The 12,020-nt window shown below is 48.4% G+C and overlaps 1 protein-coding gene across 5 annotated transcripts in view; it reads left to right on the forward strand.

Moving 5' to 3' along the window:
* WDFY4 (WDFY family member 4) overlaps positions 1–12,020 on the forward strand; it is a 298,336-nt gene that overhangs the window by 203,979 nt on the left and 82,337 nt on the right. For all 5 annotated transcript variants that reach the window (XM_049645343.1, XM_049645342.1, XM_049645345.1 and 2 more), the window contains 3 exons: positions 4,237–4,357; positions 6,882–6,967; positions 8,499–8,561. In XM_049645343.1, coding sequence (XP_049501300.1) covers positions 4,237–4,357; positions 6,882–6,967; positions 8,499–8,561 — 270 coding nt within the window. The remainder of the gene's footprint in view (positions 1–4,236; positions 4,358–6,881; positions 6,968–8,498; positions 8,562–12,020) is intronic.

Below are 12,020 nucleotides of genomic sequence, written 5' to 3' on the forward strand. Positions count from 1 at the left end.
TCTGCATGGCATGCCCCTGTAACGACTTGCATAATCCATTGCTCCACTCTCCACCTCTGGTTTAAATCGAGTTAGTGTTAGAGAAGATGTTATTGATTAGGCAAATTGTGTTTATGAGGCGCATCTAATCATGATCAAATTGGCTACATCTGCACTTTTAATAGAAGCCCAGTTGTCGGGTTGTAGGTACTCACTTGATTTGCAATGACAAAGGAGACTTCCCGTGTCTGGAAGTGTATTTTTCTAGAATGCGAGTAGGAGTGCAGTGAGAACAAATTACTACCCTGGAGTATCATTTGGGAATTGCTTAGGTAATTTTAGTCACCAGACCTCAAAGAAGTATTTGTTAACCAGACAATGCTTTCTCTCTGAGGTCTTGTCTGCTGCCCTAAGAAACTTCTGGCACTCATGCAGATGCGGTTCTCAGAGACCAGCTATTAGATCATGTGAGATCAATGGGGATTAAGTCTTATTTTGACCATGGAGACTAAGGAAGATACATAAATAAGCAAGTTAAAAATAAAGCTAACGCAACCCTGAAATGTTTCTTTAAAAGACTGCCATCAAATTGAGTATAGTTGAGCACTAGACCTTGAAAGAAGCTCTCTGATGCACCATAAAAATATCCCAAATAAAACTAAGGAACAATGCAAATCCTCCAGCATTGATTGTGCTTGAGTACTTTGGAGCTTTCCTCAGAAGGTAAGGACCTTTCTAGATGGTTTATTTTGCTTTCAGTGAGATTGCCCATTACCTGAATAGAATGATTGTATTTGTTCCCTAAGGCTATATAACAAAGTACCAAAAATTAGGTGGCTTAAAAAAACAAATTTATTGTCTCCCAATTCTGGAAGCTAGAAGGCCAAAATCAAGGTGTCAGCAGGGCCATGGTCTCTCTCCAGTTCTCAGAGAGGATCCTTCCTTGCCTCATAGCCTCTGGTGTTTCCCTGCAGCCCTTGCCTTTTCTTGGCTTGGAGACACATCATTCCAGTCACATGGCCACTTTATGTCTGTGTGTCATGAGATCTTCCCTCTGTGTGTGTGTGTGTGTGTCTGTCTGTCTCTGTGTCCAAATTTCCCCTTTGTTTAAGGACACCAGTCATATTGGATTAGGGACAATCTTGACCCCATTTTAACACTACTACCTCTGTAAACACCCTATTTCTAAAAAAAAAAAAAAGCCACATTCTGAGATACTGGGGGTTAGGATTTCAACATATAGCATATCCCTCTTGGAGGACACTACTCTACCCATAATAGTGTCAGGCAAGCTCACAAGGTATGCAACATTTGATTCATTTTGTTGGAATCCAAGCCATCCAGCTGGCTCTTTGTGATAGGGTACTTATAATAAGACATTTTCTCCACATCAGTCAACAGTTCTGAGGCATCATTTCTCTGTTTAATTCAATTCAACAAATACTGGAAATCTGTATTGTGCCAGGCAACTGTGGTAGACTCCATACACACACAGAGATAAGTCAGATGTGGGCTGAGTATGGTAATGAGTTTATGATCTAGTGAATGATTCTGGGTATAAATTACAGGTATAAATTCTGACAATAATTGGATTAGCTCAGAAATAACTTCAAATATTTTAGTCTGAAGTCCACTTTTACTACCAAAGACCAGGTCAACCAATAGGATTACCACTTGGTTCACTGTGGTTTCCCTAGTTAAGAATATTAAAAAGGATACTGTAACCACTGTGGCAAACTTGCATTTATCATGATAGCTGTCATGCAAAACAGTAGTGAATAGCATCCTATAAACTGTGGCCACAGCTCCATCTAAAGAAGGACATGAATCAGCTCCTCCTTTCTTTTATCCATTGGCCTTAAGGGCCTGAACTCTGCCTTAATGCACAGAACAGGGAGAAAACAGTGTTGGCAAAGAGACCCAGTCATAGCTGTGTGACTAACACTAGATAAGACGGAACTTCAACCTGGACTCACATCAGTGAACTCAGTAACGTTTTTTACACTTTTGTCTTCCTGAGCATTTGGGTCTGTCTGAGCATTCCTGCCATATCAGGTTATTCTATCTCTACAAGTAGGAGAAAAATGAATGCATTTCCTCCTAAAAGCTCCTTCCTGAAAGCATTTTCCAGAACATTCTTCCTCACGTCATCAGTGTCTCAGAGTGCTGGGTTGCAGGACCAGTCAGCACAGAGGGAGCTGTAAGGAGCGAGCTTGCAGGGAGAGCTCTGTAAAAGCTAGTGGGTCTTTCGGCCTCAAAGGAGATAGGGTACTGATGAATGAGCTTCAATTTTAGAGTCAGAGGACCTGGGTTTGAAACCAGTTCCATGTGACCTTGGAAAAGTCACTTTTCCTCTTTGGAATGCAGTTTCCTCATTTCTGATATGGGAATACTAATGGCACATGCTCTGTAAGGAGGTTATGAGGTTTAAATTAAACAACAGACAGGATGTACTTGGCAGGCTGTAGGACCTGATGCTTGTCAATCCACTCAACAAACATGCCCAGAGCTCTGGGGAAGATGTGGACGGTGGAGAGCCGTGGGCACAGGTCCGTGCCCCAGGGAACTCACTCATAGTCCGCTGGGGAAAGAACCAAATGTGTGGCTAAAGCACAGATGATGTTTGCTGTGGTTCCTGCAAGCAAGGGGCTACGGGAGCATGGAGGCAACGCCACTGCCATTCTCATCAGTGCCTTGACCAGAGATGCTGGTTGACCTAAGCTGGAAGTAGGAACGAGAATTACCACCACGGCCCCATGGGGAGTCAGCGAAGTTCAGCAGAAACTCAGCTTACCCCTGATGGCAGAGACAAAGAGCCTTAGCCGGAAGATTTGAATTAAAGCACCTAGGCAGAAGTATCCAAAACCAAAGCCACCTTTGTATTTGATCAGTTCTACAGCATTGTGGCTCAAGGCAGAGATCTGAGAGGCTTGTGCTTAGAAGGGGCAGGAGGAGCTGCAAAGGGCTGAGTCTCCATCCTGGAGGGCTGGCTGTTCAGGAGGCTAAGCCAGGCTCAGGCTGTGACCCCCCCAGGAGCAGCCTCCGCTTCCACCTTCAGGAACCATTCTGCATTGTGCTCAAGGGCACGCCCTCAGCACTGCAGACGCCCGGCCACCCCCACTGACCCGTGACTGGAGAAGCCCTGCTGACCAGTGTGACAAACCGATCTGTCTGCTTCCCCTGGGAAGGGTGGCTCGGAGGCCTGGTGTCCTGCTCCGTAGGCTGGGTGGGGAGGGCCACACTCAGAGCTGGGGTGGCGAGGAGGGGAGATAGCAGCCATCGCCGCCACCTTGTGCTGCTGCGGGGGCTCTTTCAGTTCTTGGCTCTTCATATCTGTAGTTGATACACAGGCTTCTTGGGGACTGGGGTGCCTGGGAGGCCCCTTGTTGCTCAAGTCCCCAAAAGGCATTTGATCAGAGCTTTTCCAGTCACATACACAGTTTAACTTTGCTACATAACTCAGAAGTTCAGAAATGTAACTCTATACCTGAAATCAGTTTTATGTCTCAAGTCCCCATTCATATTGGTGGTGAAAAGCTTTATCTGGTTACCGAAAGGTGTTTCCGTTACTTGCATTGCACAAGTTGTCCCCTATGGGATAAATCTTAGTCAAATTCACAGTTCTCCCTTTCTCCCCTCTCCCTCTCTTCCCACAGGAGAGTCGTTCTGCTCCTGGCTCTGGGTCGGGGCTCTGGGGGCCACCGCTGATGCTGTGGCCAGTATCCTCCAGCCCACCAGTGCTCTCAGCCCGCTGCACACCTCTTTGGGGCTCAGGGGTTCTCTGCACCTTTCTCCCCTGGTACTCTAGATGCCATCCCACATGGCTGGGCCACCCCAGACCCCATGTTGCTGAAGCCAGGCTTTTTTATGGAGGCTCATCATCTTTCTGCCCCTGCCTTCTGGCCTGAACTTTCTCCATGTGTAATGGGGTGTCTCTTTCACTCTTCTCCACCCCCTCGACCCTACACCTAGAGAGCCTTCTTACACTCACCCCTTGCATCCTGTGCCACTGTCTGCCCTGGAGGCTGTCGCCTCACCGGGTGACATGGATGCCCCACCCTGCTCCAGGGCAGGGCCGACCCAGGCAGGAACTCAGAAAGGGTTTAGCAGGTCAGCGGTGCCAGCACCCTAGCTGGTCATGATTGCAGCACTCCTCCTGCAGTGTCTCCAGAAACATGGGGTCCGGGGTATCATGGGGCAGGAAGGGGAACAAGCCCTCCAGACACCCTCTCACTGCATGTCGTGTTTCCTTTTCAGCATCAGCGATCCATTCATTTTCAACATGTGCAGCAAAGACAGGTCCTCCGACCACTACTCGTGCCAGAGACATAGCTATGGGGACCTCAGGGAGCTCCGGCAGGCACGCTTCCTCCTGCAGGTATGCCCCGGGGAGGGGGCAAGAGGGAGAACCATCTTTTCATGGAAAAAGCATCTAGGTGCTATGGAGGCCCCATCTGAAAGTTCAGGACACCTCCGTGACCCCCTTCACACCTGTGCATAGCCCAGTGCCTTTGGGACACATCTGTGAGTCCGCTGGCTGATGTTGGGCCTGGCTTCCAGGTTGGCAGTGCTGAAGTCTGCTTCATTCTCTCCCCATTTCCTCCTATTTGGCTGCTGGGACCTTCTCTCTCTTACTGTGTCATTTAGGATCCAGTCTCTTTGCTTTCCTTTTCCCTTGACACGTCCCAGAGCGACCTTGGAGATGCTGGAATACAGGACAGGACAGCTCCGTTGCCCTGTGGCAGAGCTGAAGACTAAGAGTCAAGGGTCAGCCTGCCTTATCTGAGCCTGTGGACCCCTCCGCTGACCTCTGTCCCTCCCCTCTGCCCTCCGCACAGGCTCAACCATCTTCAAGCTCCTGGGCACTTCCTGGGTCAAGTGGTTTGGAGATCTCTTGATTGTCTCCTCCAACCAGGGTCCCAGAGCTTCACCCAGTGCCTTCAAGGACTCACAAGGGGCTAACAGAGCCAGTACCCTTCAGAGTCAGGGCTTTGCTGAGACTTTTCACTTCAGGTGCGAAGGGAGGAGCCCCTGCTGGCCGCAGACACATCTGGGCCTCTCCAGCCCAGCCTTACAGCATCGAAGCTGCATCCGAAGGCCTCCCAGGCGTCTGGCAGAGGAACAGGAAGAGAGGAGGGACCACCCTTGTGGGAGGGGAGGGGCCCAAACCTTCTTCCACCCTTTCTGGAGAGTCTCTGTTCTGCTAAGGCCAATGGGGGATGGGGTTGGCTCTAATCAACCTAGTAATGAGTGTTTTATCTGTAAATGTCTTTGGGTCTGTAATTCATCCTGTGATCCTCCTGCCTGGGGGCTTTCTCACTATTTTCTGACACTGAAGCTCAGGGGGGCCTTTCTAGGGGGCTCATTCTCGAAAGGATCAGCAAGCTGCTGGAATCCAACCAGCCCTCTTCCTCCCTCTCCACTGATTTTGCCCACAAAGTGTTGGTTCTCATCTTGCCTGACCTTAGTGCGCTTCCTTGCAAGGACAGTAAACTAGAAGGTGAAAACTGGAAGAAGCCTCGCCCTGAGGGTTCTAGACAGTGTGGCTGGCATGGGCCTAGTCCAGACCACGGCCCTGACACTGTAGCATGTTTGAGCACAGGCGACCATGTCTTGTCTCTTCCACCATTACATATATAGCACTCAGCACACTTTTTGGCACATCTAAATACTCAAAATTATTATTTTATGATTATGTCTACCTTATAGATTATATATAGTAGCACATAGGTATCAGCAAGTGAGTTTCTTTCCCCTCAGTAAACAGTGATTGTTTCCAGATGTTCGGTTAGCCTGATAGTGGTGAAAAGGAGAAGCGGGAGAGCTTGTGAGCAGGGCCAGGTAGTGTGGGAGTTAGGGGCGGGGAAAGCTTGTGAGCATGGCCCTCATCTCTCTTGGGTTCCCCTAGGAGAAAGTCAAATCTTGGGTGCTCAAGGTTGCCGGGGGAAGCCATTACATCTGCACTGATCATCTGCTTTGCACAGTGTTTATATTTCTATCGTAGAAAAATATGCAGGGCTCCCATATGCACCCCGACCCTGTCCAGAGGGGGTTGCGCTATCATCACAAATACTTTCCCTCTGCTCCGGAGCCCAGAACTGGACTTTGGAAGCACTACCAGTCAGGTAGAAACGGGACCTGACTCGGTTGTGAGATGCAGCGCCTTCCTCCATGCCCAGCACCACCACCCTCCACCCCCGCCCCAGCCCTCGGAATTCTCTCCCTGAACTGGTCTCATCCCTGAGCCTCATCCTACATGTAGACTCTCTCTATGGCTGTTCCAAGTCCGTTATTTACACAGCTTGGATGAGAAGGAAGGGAGACAGGGACGGAGGAGGGAAAGGAAATTATGTAGAGTTCAATTAGGCATTAACAAAATACCTTTGCCATGTCAGCATGGCCACATCAAAATGGCTCTGCAAAACGAGTTTGGCAAAGCACCTTGTGCCTACAGGTCTATAGGTCGACATACAGTGTTGCCCAGATTGTGAGATGTACCCAGCCACCCCCCCATCTACCCATCCCCTAATATTTCTGATGAGGTGAGTCTCTGGTTCAGGAAACCAAACTTGTGACCCAGAAGTAGAGGAGTCTGAAGGTATCACCAGGCCCTTTCCTCCCTCTGTCTATTCCTTATCTGGCTTATCCTGGGAGTGGGGCTCTTGCTTCCTGCTTCAGTCAAAGAAAGTCTGAGGCCCTCCTGCCCTCCTACCAATTTTGTGGGGACTCCCTTCATCAGTGTCACTAAAGTCTTTGTACCCCCTTAGAAGGTTGGAAGAACCAACCAGAAAGGGTTGTCTGACACAGAGAACCAAATGACCCATTGCTAGTGGCTCTGTGGCCTGGGTTTCTCCATTTCAGGCAACTTCAGTAGCAATGAAAGGGGTTTCTCCTCTTTATAGGACATTGCCCTGGAGCTCTTTTTCCAAAATGGATATTCCAAGTTTCTTGTCTTTCACAACAGCGATCGGAGTAAGGTCTTCAAAAGGTAAGTGTTTGAAAATCCTCCTCGGAGAAAACTGATCATGAACTGAGAACAGGACAAAGACAGCTCAGCTCTGTTCTCAGGAGAGCTGTTCTCAACCCACAGCAAGCAAGATTTAGATCAGACATGGGAAGAACCTACTGACATACAGAGCTATTGAATCATGGAATGAAGTATAGAAAAAGATGCAGAAATGCCTTCCCTAAATCCGAGAAACAGGCTCCATTTCATGGACTGAAGTGGTTTAGGACAGTAATGACTAAAGGGGGAAAAACTTGTGCAGACACAACACATTTAAGAAGCTGGCTGTTTAATGGGCCTTCCAGAATTTTCTGGCTTGGCTTTTTAATTTTCCAAATAATTTTTTTTGGCTTAATCTTTTCTTTTTGATCCCAGTTGCCAATTTTAGTTGTTCCAATTTCATATTTCACTGGAAAGAATTCCAAACAACTGATTTCCCACTTCTTCATGGAACATTTTTTTTCTTTCTTTAAAGAGAGAAGCCTGCTGTTTTAGTTTAACTTCTTTCTTCGAATAGATTAATGAATCAGTCCAAGAAATCTATGCTAGTGTTTAAATTTTTTTAGTTCTAATGGTTCTTTTTTTTTCATTATTCTTGAAGTTACAGATAAATAGATCTGTGGAGAATCTAGAAGGGCTGGAAAGGAAAGCAGGTTCCTAGCCATAGACAGACAACACAGAAAGTGTATTAACAGAAGTTGGGGGAGGGTATGTTCCGCTCCACTTTGGGTTGGGAGTTCTGAGGTGATATTTGACACCCCCAGTCTGGGAAGCCCCATTTTGTGCTCAGAAGTTCTAGCCTTGTCTTCCTGTTGGCCCTGGCCAGTCACTGGCACTCCAACCAGCTGCTGGGTCCAAAGGGCAGGGCCAGAATGGAGAAAACAACTCCTGCAGAGAGGCTGTTTGCGCCAGCTCTGGGCACATCTCCATTGACTGTGAGCCTTCCTCTGAGGCGCCTCCAAGGGGCGCTGTTATATTGCCTCCCAAAATTTTCTTCAAGTTCCATTTTAGACACAACCGAGGAGGTAGATAGTGCCAGGCTGTACCTCACATCCATTTCTCCCTGTGATTTCTGTATGTTAAGCATAGTTTGTCACAGTTAATCTAGAAGTTTTATATATCCCTCGCTCAGGCAGTGAATGTTGGCCATCCCCTCCATGACTTTGCCTCAAGGAGCCTTAAATTAGATGGCATTTTCAGTGGTTGCTGGAATTGGCAATGGGAGGATTGTCAAGTGCCTGGCCCAGAGGAGGTATCCAAAACACATACATGGCTTTTATTGTAACTATTGTTTTATTACCATTTTTATTAAGGCCAGAGTGTATAATGCCAGGGGATGCTGAGGGCCTGCCTCAGAGGTGCACCTGGGTCTGGTGTTCATTCCCTGGGGACAGGATGGGGTATGGGAGGGGCAAGTCTGCACCCTGCCTCTTGACTGGCACCAAAACTGTCTCTCTGGTGGTGGAAGAGTCTTGACTCTGCTGCTGGAATGATCTTTTCCTTTTTTGTTTAGCTTCTGCTCTTTCCAGCCCAGCTTGAAAGGGAAAGGCATCACGGAGGAGCCTCTCAATCTAAGGTAATGGCACAGGCAGGAGCCCAGCCGTGCTCTCTGGGCATGGTGCTGGCCTTGCTTGGATTGTCTTCATTTGTCTGATCCTACCGTAAAGAAGCATCCAAAGATGCATCAATCCGCATTCTCCTCCATTTTTCTCCCTCCCATCCCCACCCTCTCCTCCTACTCCTGGAGTTCCTTCTGTCAATGAAACCTCTACAAACAGACTTGGAATTTCATGTGCTCTGTGGCGTTTTCAAACCAAAATGCAAGAAGCGGCCCTCTGCCCACGGTGGGTGGGGCAGGTCACCTGGTGTGGTGTCAGCCCAGGCTCAGCCTTGGTGTCCGGGCCCCAGGGGGGGGGTCGTGAGCAATCTCAGGTTTGTCCCTCCTATATGAGACTCTCTGAAAGCTCAGAAGCTAAATTAGCAGACGGTGGAATGTGAGGCAGATAATAATTCATGAATCTGTGATATGGAGCATCCTCACCGGGGAACGGAAGGCTGACAGCCTCCTCCCAAGGCCTCCGTTTACAAATACCCGCTTCTCTAGAAGGCTAACTCGGGATTGGTGAGTGCTTTTATTTCAGTTAGGAGTGAAACTGGAAGAAGAAGGTGTTTCCTGATTTTTTCCAGGAGTATGACGGATAGGGTAGAGAGGGGTGTCCCCAGGAGTGGCATTCAAAATATAGTGAAAAAAAAACACCAAAAAACCAAAATATTTGTAATGACCATGGAATGGGTACCACCAAATCATGCACAATGATTTATCAATAGCTTGTTACATGTGGTGGTTGTTGTCTGACAGAGCAAAGTACTCAAAACCTCCCCTGTCCTTATTGAGTTTACATTTTCTTTTTTTTTTATTTAAAAAAAATTTGTTTAATGTTGATTTATTTTTGAGAGAGACAGAGACAGAATGCAAGTGGGTTAGGGGGCAGGGAGAGAGGGAGACACAGAATCCGAAGCAGGCTCCAGGCTCCGAGCTGTCAGCACAGAGCCCGACACGGGGCTTGAACTCACGAGCTGTGAGATCATGACCTGGGCCGAAGTCAGACGCCCAACCGACTGAGCCACCCAGGCGCCCCTTGAGTTTACATTTTCTTGAGGAGGACCAAAGAAAACAATGTAAATGAGTGAAATATAAAACCTATTAAATAATGAGTATAAATATTAAAAAAAAAGTTGGTAGAGGGAAGGGTTGAAATCTTAGACAAGGTGGTTAAGGGAAGCCGTCACCGAGAAAGCAATATTTGAATTCAGATGTGAACAAAGTGGGGAAGGGAGTTCTGCAGGTAAACGGGGAAGGAGCATTTCAGGCGGAGCGAAGAGCAAAGCAAAGGCCCCGAGAGGGAGCACAGTGGGCTCAGCTGGGGCCAGAGTGCTTGGGGTGCAGGGAAGAGAAGGGAGAGGGGTAGCAGGAGCTGCTTCATGCAAGCCTCAGGAGCTCCTGCTAATGGCACTGGCCTTTGCTCTGAATAAGTGGGCAGTATCAGAGGAATGATGTGACCCAACTTAAATTTTAAAAGAATCACTCTGGCTTCTGTGTCAAGATGAAGCGTAGCCGGTCAAAGGCAGAAGCTTGGGAGTCCGGTTAGGAGGCTTGTGCAGTCATGCGGCTGAGAGATGGTGACGGCTTGGAGGGAGGTGGGGTGGCAGGAAGACGGTTTGCAGGGCTCTGTTTATGGACATGTTTCGAAGGTACATCTGCTGGGATTTGTTGACAAAGCAAGTGTGGGGTGTGTGTGTGTGTGAGAGACAGAGGGGACTTAGAGACCAAGGCTTTAGGCTCGAGCAAGGGGGAGATGAAATGGGAGCACCGCAGGAAGAAGTACTATGGGGTGCGTTGCTTATCAGGAGCTGAGTTGTGGACATGTTAATTCTGAGATGCCTGTCAGACACCAAGTGGAGGTGTCCTGTAGGCCAGCGGGTGTATAAGTTTAGACTTGAAGGGAAAGGTCCAGGTGAGATGTAAATTTGGAATAGTATCTAAAGCCGTGAGCCTGGCTAAGATCACCAAGAGAATGAATGCACATGGGAAAGAGGTCTAAGGACTGTGCCTTGGGGTCTGCCAACCTTTAGAAGTGAAGGACACGGAGAGGAGCCAGCAAAAGAAATTCAAGCTGTGGCCAGGAAGGCAGGAGGAGCTGCAGGTGTGGAAGGTGTCCTTTAAGCCACGTAGAGTGTTCAAGGAGGGAGCGGCCAGCTGTGTTGGTGTCCAAATGTTATTGGCAGGCCAAGCAAGAGAAGAGCTAAGGAATGACCATTGAATTTTGCAACACGGGGGGGCACCGATCACCTTCGAAAGACCAGTCGGAGTAGCTGCCAGCGGAAGCCTCCCTTTAGTTGGTAGATTTAGCGGGGAGGTCCAGGGCGTGCCAAGGGATGGTCCAGCAGGCCGGGGCAGTACTGGGCAGGTGGAGAGGGGGGTAACTGTTTACAAACTGGAATGGACATATCTCAATAGTTCAACAATGGTACAGTCCTAACTGTGCATATTAGCTCAATATCAGCCCTGGCGACCTCATATTATTTCTGTTTCATACAAACGTTAATGTCCACACTTGGATTTCTCTGCAACGTTTCAGGGCAGGTATGTAAAGCCACTTCAAACTAACTGAAGCAGAAAAACAGATCCATCACCTCATCTCCCTGGAGACCAACAAAGGTCTGGCTCCAGGCACGGCTGGATCTCTGGACTCAATAAACCCCACCCACTGTAGCCGTGTATTTCATAGGGAGGATTTCCCTTGAGTTGGCTCGGTTCTTGGCAGGCTGTCCAAGCATAATGGCATCAATGTCCCCAGTAGCTCCAGGCTGACAGTCAGTAAGTTAGGAATTCTACCATATGGGGAGTGCTCTGTCCCAGTAATTCTAGCAAAAATCTCAAAAATAAGTTTCATTTGCCAAAGTTAGGTTAGTGCCCATCCCAGAACTAATCAAGTGCTTTCATGGGCCAGATCAGTGTCACGTGCCCACCCATCTTCTGGGAGTGGGATCAGTCCCACCCAGCAACGTAGACCAGACTGACAGGGTGGTGGTTCCCCAAGAGAATCAAGGTTCTGTGATGACAAGAAGGATGAATCCTGAGGGGTGAGCAAAGAAGATGGCCGTCGACTGCTCATGTGGAGAGCTCCCGAGGGACTACAGCACTTCGCTGAACCCATTTGTCTCTGCAGATCACCCTCCTATAAATTATGCCTGTGATATCACTCTGTGGGCATGCAGCTGTCCCCACAGCCGTGAGCCTCACTCTGTCCATTTCGATACCGTTGCTCTCAGAGTCTTAGAGATGCCTTGCCCCAACAATGCATACCTATGTCCACACAAGTAAGCTTCTGAATTTCTGCCTCAGGACTGGGGAGGGCAGACATAGGAAGAGCAGAGGGAAGAATATATACGAGGAGCTCCACTATGGAGCTATGGCCACGTACATACGTACGAGGACCTATGACCACTAAGTTGGGGGTCTGTACAAAAGTGA

This window comes from Panthera uncia, chromosome D2 (genome assembly GCF_023721935.1).
Source record: "Panthera uncia isolate 11264 chromosome D2, Puncia_PCG_1.0, whole genome shotgun sequence".
Lineage (NCBI taxonomy): Eukaryota > Metazoa > Chordata > Mammalia > Carnivora > Felidae > Panthera > Panthera uncia.